The sequence below is a fragment of the Pelophylax lessonae genome, assembly GCF_965119305.1.
Source record: "Pelophylax lessonae genome assembly, chromosome: 6".
NCBI lineage: Eukaryota > Metazoa > Chordata > Amphibia > Anura > Ranidae > Pelophylax > Pelophylax lessonae.
The window spans coordinates 121,508,143-121,524,403 of NC_138773.1; the positions used below are offsets into that span (position 1 = coordinate 121,508,143).

General features: G+C 40.1%; 1 protein-coding gene across 1 annotated transcript in view; it reads right to left on the minus strand.

The window, feature by feature from the left end:
* The window catches only part of XYLT1 (xylosyltransferase 1), a 530,851-nt gene that overhangs the window by 176,742 nt on the left and 337,848 nt on the right, over positions 1 to 16,261 (minus strand). Inside the window, exons 3-4 of the mRNA XM_082261193.1 lie at positions 10,666 to 10,838; positions 3,664 to 3,866 (exon numbers count right to left, since the gene is read on the minus strand). Coding sequence (XP_082117319.1) covers positions 3,664 to 3,866; positions 10,666 to 10,838 — 376 coding nt within the window. The remainder of the gene's footprint in view (positions 1 to 3,663; positions 3,867 to 10,665; positions 10,839 to 16,261) is intronic.

Here is a 16,261-nt window from a genome sequence, read left to right on the forward strand (position 1 = left end):
AATTCGGTGATTTGGACAGTTCGTTCATTTTTTACCAGTTAATGGGCACAAATCAGCAATCGGTTGGGATGTTTTTGAGCCGAAAAAACGAAGGACAAGTTTGGAAATTTTCTGCCCAATGAACGTTAAATTGAAAGGTTAAGGTGTTTCTCGTCCAAACTGTTTGCACTAGGTAAATGTGAAAAAACAAAAAAAAAACTGATTCATTTATGTCCACTGAACGATTTATCGATCATTACATGATGGCACTATTGTTTGCTCTCACGGCCGAGTGTTCATTTTTCGAAAAGGAGTTTGAACAATTTTTCGTATAGTGTATGGCCAGCATTAGTCTAGCAGCAGAATTCATAATAGACTAAAGGGGGATAGCATTAGTAAAGGTAGGCCAGTGAGAAGGTAGTTGCAGTAGTCAAGGTAGGAAATAACCAATGAGTGAATAAGATGTTTTGTGGTGTCGTTAGTCAGGAAGGGGCACATTCTGGAAATGTTGTGGAGGTTAAGACAGCAAGATGTAGCCAATGATTGGATGTGAAGGCTGTAAGAGAGGTCAGAGTTTAGGATTACACCCAGCACCTTGGCATGTGTGGAGGGACCAATGGTTGTGCAATTTATCTGAATGATAAAGTCATGGGGAGGGGATTGGGGAGGAGGATATATTACAAGCTCAGTTTTAGAAGGATTGAGTTTGAGGAAGTGGTGTGACATCCATACTGATATGTTGCTCAGTAAGTTTGTGATACATGAGGGGATTGAGGGGGTGATCTGAGGAGTGGAGAAATATATCTGGGTGTCAACAGCACAGAGGTGGCATTGGAAGCCATGGGAGTTTATCAACTGGCCCAGGGAAGAGGTACAGAGAGAGAATAGGAGTAGCCAAAGGGCGGAGCCTTGTGGTACCCCAACAGAAGGAGGAAGAGAAGGGAAGGAGATGGTGTTGTATGAGACACTGAAAGTGCGCTGTGATAGGTAGGAGAAGAACCAGGAAATAGCAGACACAGAGGCCTTAGGGAGTAGAGTTTGTTTAAGAGGAGTGGGTGGTCAAATGTGCCAAAGGCAGCATAAGGGTCCAAGAGTATAAGTATGGAGTACTGGTCGTTGGTTTTAGCAGTTAGTAAGTCATTGGTGAGTTTTAGTGGGGCAGTTTCAGTGGAATGTGGTGGGCAGAAGCTGGACTGTAGAGGATAGAGAAGGTTGTTGTCAGTAAGGTAGGAGCTCATACAGTTATGGACAAGGCATTCAAGAAGTTCGGAGGCAAACAGGAGCAGGGAGATGGGTCTTAAGTTATTCAAACACATGAATGTTGGTGGGTGGAGGCAGTAGCAGAATGAAGAAGGGAAGGGTTGAGGTGGCGACGGTTCCCACAGGTAACTGTTTGCAGGTTGGAAGCATGGGAGGAAGAGTGTGAAATGGATTAGGTTGTAATTAGAGAGAGGAAAGGGGTGTTAAAGAGGTTGCAGAGAGTGCAGAGGTGGGAGAATACAAGGTCGAGAGTGTTACCAGTGGAGTGAGTGGTGGTTGTGTCCATTGTGTTAGGTTAAAAGAGGAGGTTAAGTTGATTAGTTGAGAAGTGTTAACATTGATTGGAATGTTAACCACTTGCCGACCGCCGCACAACTATTTACGGCGACGTTCAGCCCCTCCTGGGCAAAGTGACGTAGGGGTACGTCACTCGCCCACGAACCAATAGGGGTCGAGCGCGCGCCACCGGAGGCGCGCTCCCACCCCTGCTCGGCTCGTTCACTGCGCGAGTGACCGGCAGCTTGGATGTCCAAAGCCGCCTGTCATTCTCCCTTGTGTAACTGCAGAGATCATACGATCCTGTTATGTAGGATCGTATGTCTCTGTGGTTACATGAAAAGCCACGCCCCTTTACAGTTAGAAGCACACCCCTAGGGACACATTTAACCCCTGCCTCTCCAATAAAGTTAACCCCTTCCCTGTCAGTGTTATTTTTACAGTAACAGTGCACATGTATAGCACTGATTACTGTAGTAATGTCACTGGTAACCCCAAAAGTGTCAAAAATGTCAGTCAAGGGTCTGATCTGTCCGCCGCAATGTTGCAGTCCCGCAAAAAAAAATCGCAGATCGCCGCCATAACTCTTTAAAAAAAAAACAATAAAAGTGACAAAAATCTTTCCCTTAGTAAACGCAATACCTTTTGCGCAAACCAATCAAAATACGCTGATTGCGATTTTTTTTACCAAACATATGTAGCAGAAAACAAACTGGCCTAAAATGTTGAAAAATTTTGATGGAATTTCATATAAAAAAATGTGAAAAATCTTGTTATTTTTTCAAAAATGTCACTCTTTTTTTGTTTATAGCGCAAAAAGTAAACATTGCACAGGTGATCAAATACCACCAAAAGAAAGCTCTGTTTGTGGGAAGAAAAGGATGTTAATTTCATTTGGGTACAGCATTGCACGACCGCGCAATTGTTCGTTTAAGTCACGCAGTGCCGAATCGCAAAATAGGGCCTGGTCAGGAAGGGGGTAAAATCTTCCGGGGCTTAAATGGTTAAAGTCACCAAGGATGATGGCAGGTACTTCAGAGGAGAGAAAGTAAGGGAGCCATGCGGAGAAGTCATTGAGAAAGCGTGACACTGGGCCGGGAGACCAGTAAATGACTGCAATCCTCAGACAAACTGAAGAAAAAAGACAACTGCAGTGCACTTCAAAAGAATAGAGGGAAAGAGAGGGAAGAATAACTGATAATACTTATCCAAAGACTGATAACAACAGTTTAGCTTCTGTAGCTTTTGCTGGACTTCTTTCTCGGTTAGACAGGCTCACCGAAGTACTACTTATACCGTATGATAGGTATGCACTGCAAGGACTAGGAAGAGTGTTTATAAGAATATCCATTACTAACTCCACAGGGAAAAACCCTTATGAAGCAGAAATCCCGGATGGTATTGGCTTCACAAGGCTGAAATAAAGTGGTAATTAAAAGAGAGGTATGGGGTTACCAAACAAACAAAAAACCTTACAGTATACTGACCTAGATGGATGCAGCATTGATCTGATGCTGCATCTGTCCCCCGCCGCCTCTACACTGAGAACTGAGCGATAAAACACTGCTGATCGTTCAGTCCTCCTCTCCGCTCTGAGCAGATAGCTGTGACTGTCAATCTCATCTAGGAGAGAAACAAGGAAGTGTCAAAGTGCACCACCAAAAATACAATCTTATTTTTAATTTGAAATTTGTATCCACTTGTGGGAGGGAGAGGAAGGGAGAGGAGCCAGGACAAAGAAAGTTGTTTTAAAAGTTGAAGTTTTTCTTTAACTGCAGGGGATAAAAATATGTTCTCTTACCTTTTCAGATAGGACTGTGTTATATGGCAGAGTGATGTGCATCTTAGAAGTTGAAGGAAAGAAATATACTATACATCCCTTGGAAGGTAACAAAGTTTCATTATCTCCATGCAATTTTTGTTTTGAGTTATCTGCCTGTAGTTCACGTTTATTCTTTATGGGTTTTCAAGTGTAATATCCATGAATGCTGGAACATGTAATCTGTATTTTCCCTGTTCCTTATTGCTCAAAAACCTTTACAATCTTTAAAAAGTGGGTGGATGAAATGAAAACATTTTCAAAGAAGCATAACTGGATTTGCACATGCAGATATACCATATAAACTGTTTATTTGAAGGTTTCTTTACCTGACTGGATAGTCAGCTGCACTGAGATTGATGAAGAAATCCCAAGACCAGTCAGTCATCTCTAGGAGGTCCCTCATACTTTGCAAGTACGTGGACAGAAGACTTGCCCCTCCCCAGATCGTTGCCATTCTCCATGAAGTGACACGTACATTAGGATATTGGCTGGCAAACTGGACTACTTGTCTGTGCAGGTAGTTGGATCTCTGTGTCAGACCAAAGACAGAAAGATTTCAGAAATCATGTGCTCAAGAGAATTATTTTTTTTTTTTTACAATATCTTATAGAAACAGGTTAAACAAAAGATGCTAAAGAAAACATATACATCAAATGGTTTGTTAAAGTGATTGTAAAGGCACAAGAATTTTTGCCTCCATGCATTCTATGCATGGAGGTAAAAAGCCTGTGTGCAGCAGCCCCCCTAATACTTACCTGAACCCCCTCTCGTTCCAGTGATGTCCATGAGAACCTTGCCTCTCAGGGGATTCGCACACTTGATTGGCTTTTGGCAGCAGTGGGATCCGTTGGTTGCCTCTGCTGTCAATTACAGTCAGTAAGCCAATTAGGAGACAGAGGAGGCAGGGCCAAACAGGACACACAGAGCCATGGCTCGGGAGCGCACCTGCTTGGTTGCCCCTAGAGCCAGCTGCTTGCTGTGGGGGAAACCTGCAGGAGGGAAGGGCCAGGAGTGCCAAGGAGGGACTGGAAAAGAGAAGGATCCGGGCTGCTCTGTGCAAAACTACTGCACAAAGCAGGTAAGTATAACAGTTTTATTATTAAAAAAGCAAACAAAAAAAACAAGGCTTTAATATTGCTTTAGGCTTAATGCACACAGGGCATTAGAAAAAGCAAGCTGCAAAGCAACTACCAACGCCAGGAAAAAGTGGCTGTAGCTTTTTGTATTGGCATGAATGAGCGTTTAGCTGCATTAGCTTTTAGCAGTGCCCTTTTTCAAAATCCATACAAATATCAATACATCCATTTATCAAAAAATGGTTCTCTATGAGAGCCGTCTTAACTGATATGACTTTCAGCCCATTGATTTGAATAGAAGTCACATCCAAGTCGGATCATCATGATCCAACTTGTGGTGCGATTTGTGCTCTGGGGATCTTGAAAGGGAACCTCATGCCAAAATGGAAAAAAAAATGCATGGGGTCCCCCCCAAAAATCCATACTAGGCCACACGCCCTTAACATGGGGGGTGTGGGTGCTTTGGGGTGGGGGGCTCTGCACCCCCTTCACCCCAAAGCACCTTGTCCCCATGATGGGGACAGGGGCCTCTTCCTGATAACCCTGGGTGGTGGCTGTGAGGTTCTGCGGGCAGGGGGCTTATCAGAATCTTGAGGCCCCATTTAATAAGGGGGCCCCCACAGATCCCACACCTCCATGTGAATGAGTATGGGGTACATTGTATCCTTACCCATTCACTTAAAAAAAAAGTCAGTGTAGTGAAAGTAAAAACAAGAGACGGTTTCATTCAAATCAATAGGTTCAAGTCGGATTAGTTAAGACGGCTCTCATAGGGAACCATTGATTTCGACATGTCAAAAAAAATGCTTAACGCTGTGCCTTAATGTTTACACGCGTATACAAGCATTTGGGGTTTGAAATGCAAGTAAACTTCCGTCCTGAATGTGATTTATCTGCTTTCAAAAAAACGTCAGTAAACTCAACTGCCTCTAAACTACTATAAACGACTTAGTGTACATGTACACATAAGATAACAAAGAGGAGAGTTCAGGGACTGCTGAAAAAAACGCCCAATTTCTCCTAAATGTGAGTTTAGCAGCTGCAGTGTACATGAGGCCCTAAAGTGAATTTATACTGCCAATACAATTTGAAGCCTAAACAAGATTTGTGTTCCATCTCCAGTCAAGCTCCAGGATCACTTCCCCAGTTAGCCAGTTACATGGTTCTTGGCTCTTAACACCTAGGGAACTTAGCTCTCATTCACATGATATGTGGCTTTGAAATTGTGCAACTTCACTTGAAATTGCACGATTTCAAAACTGCATGTCAGTGCGACTTTAGGTGCAACTTGGTTGATATCTGTGTGACTTCATGCACAGATGCATATGCAAGTCACACCTGAAATCACCAAAAGTACTGCAGAAACTACTATTCCAAATCGGTGCGACACAGCAAAATCGATATTGCACCGATTTGAACAATTCCATTGCCGACAATAGGGTGCGACTTGTCATGCAATTTGGACCTGTCAAACGGGGGCTTACACTGATGCAAAGCCAGCCAATCAGGGTATGAAAACGTATCATTCAACAAAGATCACCTGATTGGCTGCTGGGGGAAGCTTAACCTCCTTGGCGGTATTCCCGAGTGTGGCTCGAGGTGGAATTTCAGTGCCATTAGCGGTAACCCCGAGCCACACTTGGGGTACCGCCAGGGAGAAGTCGCTGGATCCTGGAAGAGGTTACTTACCTTATCCCTGGGATCCCGCAATGTATTCCGGCAGTTTACAGCAGCCGGATCTTCCACCTGATGCTGTGTGCCCCGGCTTCCGTTTCCCTGCGAGCGTCGCAGGGGGGTGGAACCGGCGGCAAATTCAAAAAGTAAAACACACAAACACACTGATATATTGTAATCCTATTGGATTACATTACTAAATAAAATAAATTGACCTTAGCTTGCCCCCCAGTGCCCTTGCCTGCAATTTTACTGTACTTTATACTTATATATATATATATATATATATATATATATATATATATATATATATATATTAACTTATTTATAGTTATTTATTAAATTATAATTTATGATTTTGTGTTTCAAACTTTATCACATCTGGGATGTCTACTAGAGTCTTGTTTGGTCAGGTTTAAGTAAGTAATTACTAAGAAATGTAGGCCTACAATACATAACACCAAATTTCCATGCAAAAAATGGTACCGCTTTTGGTACAAAATTCCTGACATAATCATACCACATGGGAGGTTAAAGGATCAACCAATGAAGGGAAGCATTTTACTGCTGAAATTATAATTTAATTATTTAAAGCACCTCACACACAAAAAATAAAACATAAAACACGTGAAGAAATTGAATTAATGATATCAAACTCAGGGCACTTTGATATGAAAATATGAATTTCAGTAAGGAATATCGAGGGCTAGCCTGTCTCCTCAAAACCCTTAATTTTGATCATTAAATGTATTATATAGCCTTAGTGATCCATTGTAAGACACAATTTGAGGGGAGAGGGCCAGCCCTTGACTTTCTTTCCTACATATTAGAGTGATATGGATTTTATGGCTCCCAGGTTTCTTGGGAAGATATTGAACATCATGTGCAGAGAGAATGTCATGGACATCTAATGGCAAAGCAAAGTAATTTTGAGAATCAATATTTATTTTGGAAAGTCTTAATAAAGGGAACTTGATTTCTAAAGCAGTCATCAATGGACAAGTTTGGGTAAATTTTGCATGCATATTCACATGGCTCAATACATGATGTTTCTGTAACACCAGATTTCAGGTAATACGGTGATTTTAAATAGTGGGAGGCTATATAACCATGCCTGGGTCCAAAACAGTGAAAGATCCACATAATTTCCCTGTATACATTTCAGGGTCCTTCAATTCTAATTAGGGAACTTCAATTTGATGGAGGTAAATGTGTGGTGGTATTTAAAATGATTTCCATGCCATCACTTCTGAAGTACAGCTCTGTAAAATCCGTGATGCCAGTAAAGAGGTACTGTTAGCTTACCACTTCTATTCCCTGCTAATTATCTGTATGCAAATAGTTGCAGCAATGGTGGCCCTATAGTGTTCTAATGTGGTGATGAATTCCGTTTAGATAATGGCAGCAGAATATTCTGATAAAAAGATATAAAACAACTGCGCTATGTACCATTGTGTAAACAATCAAATGTTACAGATGATTAAATAAATTACATATATTACATAAAAAAGCAGCTACACAAAGAGATCCTGAAACAATCACATAAATATAAAAAATCACATAAATATAAAAATTAAAAAATTTGTTGAGTGGGATTTGAATGCGTTTATTAACAATGCATGATTTTTTCTACACAATATTTTAGTTGGTAGGTGGCTTTACTTTTTGTTATGTTTTATCTTTTATTCCATCTCCACTTTTGATTAATTTTTTTGGAATTATAGAAGTCTCAATCACTAATTATGTGAATATAAGTAATGTGGTTGATGCTCCAAGTCGTTGATGATTAATGTTTTTTAATTGTTTTGTCTGTTTTAAATGTTATGTATAATGTTTGTGGTAGCAGGTTGTAGCTGTTTTGTTTGACCACAAGATGGCGCCGTCTCCAGACTTCGCATGCTTACTCGCATAGCGTTTTATATGATTTAATAGATAAATGATCTACCAATATATATCCTATTGGATGTTGTTGCGGTGATTTTATCTTTTCTTTGCGGTATACTGTTTCCGGATAAGTATATAGTATTGCCGATCTTTTTCCTAAACATCCGGTGAATGGAGCACACAGCTCCTATTTCCGGTTTTTAGTTGACCAATCCGCCTCGCCCTGCCTGTATAAATAGTGTGTCCGCCCACCATGAGGCCACGCCCCTGACGACCTCATTGCGTATGACGAAACGTACGTCGGGTGGACCCTCATTGGTGGAGGCGGACGCATGCGCAGTGGAGGACGACATCGGCCATCTTTTCGGTTGGAAACAGCTACACCGATGTGGATACACTAAACGCTGCTGCCACTCTGCCCAAATGTGAGTGTGATGTATTATGTTTAAGTTAATAAAGCATTGCTTTGGACATACTACGCTATGAGAGGCTCCCTTTGTGTCTTTTGAGACATTGTTTATAGGGCTACACCAGCATTTGGGACACGATTGACTACGGATATCCGCTGGGAGAATGTCTTATGCCTGTTAATTGATACACACTGCCTATAAGATTTGAGATCTGGTAAGGGTGTTTAAGATGTCTCTCTTGATGGTGGTTTTATGTCACTTGGTCTTCCGTGGGAGAGTCGGTGGATGCCATTGCTAATACACACGTGGATATCTACTGTCATATGGATTTTAAAGGACATTTCCTTTTAATAATTTATGTGGACTTTTTATCAATTTAGCGCTACAATTTTAAATTTTTAGCAGAATATTCTGGGTACAAAAAAAACAGCCAGCCGGAGTTTTGGAGAGCTAAAACTCAGAAAGGACAGCACAGAGATCATTTTTTATGATTACATTACACTTACTACATACAGTCCTTTCTGATGATACTGCCTGGAGTGCTCCTTAAAAGAGCAACTCCACAAGAAAATGAATGTTATCCCTGAGATGCTTATACTGTTGAGGAAACAATTAATTTTTGCCAAAGTCAGGAAATGCCCTCTAATCTCAATCTAAATTCAGAATAGTTAACTCTACTGCTAATAGATTCTCATAGGTACTTCTATGGGTACTGAGGTCGCATTACCCTGTTAATGCATATGTCACTTTCCATGTGACATTTTGGAAGGATTTGGAGTAACTTAGTAAAAAATGTTTTTCTCCAGTTTTGGATAGAATTGGGAAAGAATAGAGCTCCTGGTGGGATTTTACTGCTATTCAGGGGCTCCTGCAAATACATTTTCCTTCACTTCCTGTCCTGCTGACAATGCTTTCACCAGACAGGAAGTGTGGAAAAATCTCAAAGAAGTGCACAAGAGAAATGTAAAATCTGAAATTCTAGCCTTTCCCTAGTCTATAAGTAAAAAGTGCCAAGGAGAGCACCCATTCAGGATCCAGTGTCCAAAGAAATATTACAGGCTGTTCCCCATTGTGTGAGGTCCATGTTCGGTTCCCGAAGTTTTCCAGAGGTTGCACCAATTCAGATGCACTGTATATGTATATGTATGTGTATGTATATCTATATATATTTATATAGATATATCTAGATATATCTATATATACTTTTTATTTTTTTTGTCTGAGGATAGATCTATGATAGTCTCAAGCATGTTTAAATCCACTTAGTGTTGGCTGCCTCACTACCTCTGCTGGAAGTGTAAGCAGCAACTACTCTTTCAGTAAAGTAATACTTTCTAAGATCAGTTTTGAACCTTCCTACTGCTACAGTAGTTTTAGGTAATATCCATGTGTTTTGATCTTGGCTTAACATTGATATGTCTGCCCTTCTGAACCTTATTCATCCCCAATGTATTTAAAGGTTTCAATCATGTCTCCCCTTTCCCTTCTTTCCTCCAGACTGTACATTTTTTAGTTCCTGAAGTCTTTCCTAATATGTATTATCCCCCAACCTTTTGCCATTTTTGTTGCCTGTCTCTGAAACTGTTCTTTTTTTATCAAACTCTTTTTGTAAGTGAGGTCCCCAGAAATAGACACATTATTCTAATTGAGGTCTAACTAAAGATCTCTAGTAGGGAATAAGGACCTTCTACCAACTGCTGGTGACCCCTCAAGTGATGCATTATATTTGCTTTTCTCACTGCATGGCCACACTGTTTGCTCTTTTTTGCAATATCCTAAAAGTATTTCCAAATTTTTTTTCTATGTAGAAGGCAGTGAAGAGTTGAAGAATCTGATGATAAAATAAGAGAATCTGGTTAAGCTAAGAGTGAATTCTCCATAAGAGCGAAGAGGCCCATCACCTTAGGACTTTTATTGGTTGAGCCAGATGGACGTGTGTGGTTTTTTCAACCTGACTAACTATGTAACTAGCAAAAATGTTATAGGGGAGGCACCCAGGGAGCGTGCCATCAAAAGCTTTTACCAGTGACAATCATCTGAAGGTCTGAGCATATAACACACTATCTATGAATACTTGGCCTATGTACTGTATTCCTAAGATAGTATATTTCTGTAGGAGACCCAGATAGCAGTACAAACAGAGGTCCTAACTCTTCCCCCACTCTAAATCGAACCTATTCTATTAATAATGGTTGGACATACACTTTAAGTTTATGTACACTTTTAAGACTAATAACTTACTCCATCCTCCAGTTGACTAGAGAAAACAAATGGAAAATCTTACCTTATCACAATGAATGTAGAAGTAATGGTCCTTGTGGTAAATTGCCTTAAACATTCGCTGGAGTTGTCGAGAGGCTCTGCCATGAACAACCAGAACAAACGCTATCCTCACAGGATTGGTCACCATATACTCCACTGAATCTTCATCCCACTGTACATTGTTATTTGCCTTTCCTAAAGAAAAACAAGCAAAACTGAAAATTAACTGTTTTCATTTCACGGGTTAACTTACAGCACTTTACAAACTCTGTAGAACAAAATCTACTGTCATGGCATCACAGTAATGAATAGTTCTCCTCTGATCACACAGCTGCTAGGGCTTTACCTAAAAGCTGAGGTACATTAGCAGTGACATTGCTGGTACAATTTGTTATACAGCATGATTATAATATAGGACTATAAGGCTGGGTTCACACATATGCGGTCACAGGTTCGTGCCATGGGGTCCAGTGCGTCTCTGTTCACCGGTTCAGGTGTGGATCAGGTCAGAATTTTTACCTAAATTTGCATATGAATTGGACCCAAACACGCACAGGACCCTTTTTGAATGCGGACTGTGGCCGCCTCTGACTTGTGTGAACTGGCTTTATTGAGAGCCGGTCAAACTCGCCAGTCATGCGAATTGGATGCGGGGAAACCCACATCCAATTCGCATATGTGTGGACCCAGCCTTAAGCTTGCCATAGATGAATCACAGTTTGGATGATTCAGCAGAGATGATCCTCCTTTTGATCAATCTGTGGCCATTCCTACTTGACAGAAATTTATCGTCTGTCGAACGAGAGTATTGGGAAACTTTTTTCATCAGCAGCTGCAGACAAGAACAACAGGACAAATCTGGAGATTATCAAAGTAGAGGAGCGCATGAGAGTATCCTTTATCCTCTACAAGGCAATAATAATCATGTGATGTAGTGGCTCTATTAACTAGATGCTAAACATTAGTGATGGCAGGTTGAAGGAGTCTCTTGACAGGAGTCATGTGCTTTAGTAGATCGTAATTAAGTAAAGCATCCACTTAAACAGAAGACAGAAAACCTCACTCTTGTTATCTGCAGTAAACAATATTTTCTTACAGCAAAGCTCTGTTCAAACTTTTCTGTATTGTATTTACTTACTCAATCTTTATTGAAAAAAAAAAAAAAAACTATATTCAGAATAAGAAATAAAAAAAACAGTAGCACAATGAAAACATAATCCACAGAAATGTTTTAATAACTTGTTTAAATACAACTTTTCACAACCTTCCAATGAGAGCACCAGTAATGAGCTGACTTCCCCAACTGCCTGCATAGTTTACGAGAGATTTTCTCTTTTCATATAAGAGAGTACAAGATTTAGATTAGACAATGCGCTTTAAATAAGCAAAGAAAAAGCCTATTTACAGCATGTCGTTTATTACTGCGACTCATAAATTAAATATATTTTGGTTATCTGTATGCATTTGGAGTATTCGGTTTAATAAAAAAAATAATTACACTTTCAGAATAATTAAAGAATATGACCATTCTATTCTCTTTATTAGATCATAACGTTAATTTTTCTATGTATTTTAGGAACTATTTTTCCTAGTTCTGCACATTAATCCATCTAGGATTAGAATTTCTGTCAGAAAACTGCATATAGCTGATATGGGTCAAAGGAAAATAAAAAGACCTGGCTGTCAAGAGATTCAATGAAAGCATCCTTCCTTCTTCTGAAAATGCAAGCAGCCTTGTTTTATACTGACCCAATGTCTTCTGTATTTTCTACAACAAGTATGGGTATCAGAATAGTCAGAGTTAAATCCTTATGTATATATATTTGTTCTTGGCTAGTAACTCAAACTATTAAAGCACCATGGTGAAGCATCACAACCAAGGAAAAAGCATTTGTAGGATGAGATGTCAGCAATGGCAGTCTTTTTTTTACTGACTTAGATCCAAAAGATGGGGATGAAATGCAAGTTGTTTTTTAATTTATTTACTTAATTTACTTATTTATGAAGCACTGTACACCACAAAAATGTAAGTAAAGTGTCCTGCCACACATGCTTTTAGTTGGTCTTTATTCTCACTGGTAAGCAATAAATGCAGCATATCACTTCTCATCATGGGACTAACAAATGAGTACAGTGACTGATGCCAAGGATCTAATAGTGAGCTCTCAGTGTTTTATTTAAGGGACATTGCTGACAAAAGCACTACTTTATAACTACTATATTTATTCCCAGAGTTCCTAATAATTTACTTGTACAACTCTTAAAAAATAAAAAGATGTACTTTTGTTACAGGATTTTACTTTAAGCTAGGAGAAATTGTGAAAACTGAAAGATTAAAAATAAGCTTCAATCTCAACTTATTTCTCAAAGGTAACAGCAATGCATTAATTAAAGCTTATCACTAAACAGATACTGGAAATCAAATTCAGTTAAGTTTTCATTTATTATTAAAAAAAAAAAAAATACATGAAACTACCATGAGATGGATTCAGTTTTCCCATACAGGTTTATAGGAATGAAAAATCTACCTAAAAACAGGTCAAATGCAACTCACAATAAAACCAAGTGCAAGTCAAATAAACCTGTCAATGAATTCTAAATGATCTCAAGCTGATGTCAAACTGATGCCATCAACACAAGTCTACAGCCTGTCAACAGAGGCCCTTAACATAATTACAAATATTTTTTCATGCAAGACAGTTTCCATATATGTATGCCAACTGTGTACTTAGTTGAAAGCATAGAGTTCTGCTTTAAAAACCTGCCAAACCCAATGACATCCATACTGCCATACATAATGTACAATTTACTTTCACATCTCCAAAACTGAAACACCTGCAAGTAACAGAATAGCTAATTTTTTCCACACTTCATAAAGACTGTGTTTTTCTCAGTGGTTTTAATATGTATGCCCAAGTAGATATGAGGGATATGTACATAAAAGGTCCCTTTCATTGCAATGCGTCTTACTATCCTTGATTAAAATGTTATTTGCTGATGGCGGCAATGTAAGTTCAGAGATTTTAAATTAGGAAAAATGCAGTGCACCTGTAAACACCAAATGTAAAATATTATACATTTAAATGCATATTTCAGAGGAATGGAAAAATGAATATGTACTTCAGTTAGCACAAAAACTCTGCCTTAAAGTCACTACTGTTTTAGCTCCAAAGGGTGAAATACCATGAGAACACAAATATCTAGTAAGTCAAAAGGGTGAACTACTGATATGAGATCCAAAAGGTGAGAATAATCAGTGGGGAAAATTCAATGAAATACCATGTGAACACAAACATTAAGTCAAAAATAACACAAATAATATTAATAATAATGCTTCTGATGTCCAACATCGGATGTCTGGAGTGAACACAGGTACCCGTTCTGTAGCTCAATTCATGCCATTCATGCCCAATAAATCTTCCCTTTTAAGATTATAAGGAATAGTTATTGATTACACTTTTGGATAGAGTGGAAAAGGATCAGAACACCTGCTTTAATGGATGTTTGTGCCCCTGTTATGGAGATTCATCCACCGTATTTGTCCTCTTTATTGTTATCATCAAAAGTGTAAGTAAAAGAATATCCCAGTAACAGAGGAATACAAAAAAAGGGGGGGGGGGGGGAATAGTCTAGCTAGAATAGTTGGGTGTAATATCACTGGGAAAACCGCAAGTATGGCGGTCCTTCCCCTGGCTCTAGGACATGTGCAGAAAAAAGCTATACTGGAAGGGACCAGTAGACAAAAAGAGAGCCTTTTGGGGATGGATAATGAAACCACAGGGTCACAAGTAGGTGAAATAGAATGTGTTTTATTGGTGTAAATATACACAGTTTCATACTATGGTTCAAGCAGAGGAGTACAGAGGTGTGGATAGTGCAAATAAGGGTGTATAGAATAACACTTGTAGTGTAACCAACATAATGAGAAGTGGTAAAAATGATCAAGTAATGTGATAAACAATACAGTACAATAAAATATATGTTACATATAGATTGCAATGAATCAATCAGACGTCTGTTGGGGGGGATTGGCACTGGTAGAGAGATCCCTCAGGCTTAGTGCCTATAATAAACTGTGTGGATAGTCGGTATGAGGGGGGAACATAGGTAGCCAGTGTCAATGACAGGACTGTGGTATGCACGGACTGAACGTTGAGAGATGTTCGGCACATCGCAGATCTGGCAGACAGATTGATGTGGGGGGCTGGGGATGACCCAGCGGTCATGGTGCATGTGGGCACTAATGACAAAGTTAAAGGTAGGTGGAGGATCCTTAAGAACGATTTCAGGGACTTAGGTAATAGATTGAGGAAAAGGACCTCCAAGGTGGTTTTCTCTGAAATACTGCCTGTACCTCGAGCCACACAAGAGAGGCAGAAGGAGATTAGGGAACTTAACAAGTGGCTGAGGAATTGGTGTAGGAAGGAGGGGTTTGGGTTCCTGGAGAACTGGGCTGACTTCTCAGTCGGCTACCAGCTCTTTAGTAAGGATGGGCTGCACCTTAATGGGGACGGTACAGCTCTTTTGGGGAGAAAGATGGCCACCAAGTTGGAGGGGCTTTTAAACTAGGAGACGGGGGGGAGGGCTCAGAAGTAGAGTCAGTCAGGAGGGAGCAGAGGACAGAAGGCAGCTGTAGTGTCAGCAGCGACAGTAGGTCCACAATGTCAATTGGCAGGTCTGTGCGGGAAAATCTCAGACCAAACAGGAATAAACATAACCGCCAATTGCGCTTAACTTCCGTAAAACTAAGAGGGGTATATGCTAATGCCAGGAGCCTAGCTAATAAAATGGATGAGTTGGAAATGTTAGTACATGAGGAGGACATAGACCTTGTGGGAATAACGGAGACTTGGTTCGACCCCTCACATGACTGGCTGGCCAATATCCAAGGGTATTCGGTGTACCGGAAGGACAGGGTAGGAAAAAGAGGGGGAGGGGTATGTCTCTATGTCAAGAACAATATAAAGGTGATAGAAAGGAGTGACATTACGGATGGGATGAGCATGGATTTAGAATCTGTGTGGGTTGAACTCCATAGGGAAGGAGAAAAGGGGAAAGTAATTGTGGGGGTTTGCTATAGGCCACCTAACCAAGAGGAGGAGGTAGAGCTGGAATTTTTAGCACTAATGGGTAAAGTGGCAAAATTGGGATCAGTCATCGTATTGGGGGACTTCAATTATCCCGACATTGACTGGGAAGAGGGGACTGCACACTCACAGAAGGCCCGTCTATTCACGGAAACCTTACTGGATAATTACATGTCACAGTTGGTGGATTCCCCTACCAGAGAAAACGCAGTCCTGGATCTATTGCTCACTAATGACCCAGACATAATCTCGGAGGTAGGAGTCCAGGACAACCTGGGCTCTAGCGATCACAGGATGATCACATTTAGTGTAAATAACAATATAACAAGGCAAGTGGGGAACATAAGAACCCTAAACTTCAGAAGGGCAAACTTTCCAAAATTGTACTCATTGATGGAAAGGGTAAACTGGGACCAAACCCTGGGATCCCTGACCACAGAGGAAAAATGGGAATGCTTTAGGAACATATTAGGCAAAGGCATCTTGCAGTGCATTCCTATGGGAAATAAATTTAGAAGAGACAAAGCCAAA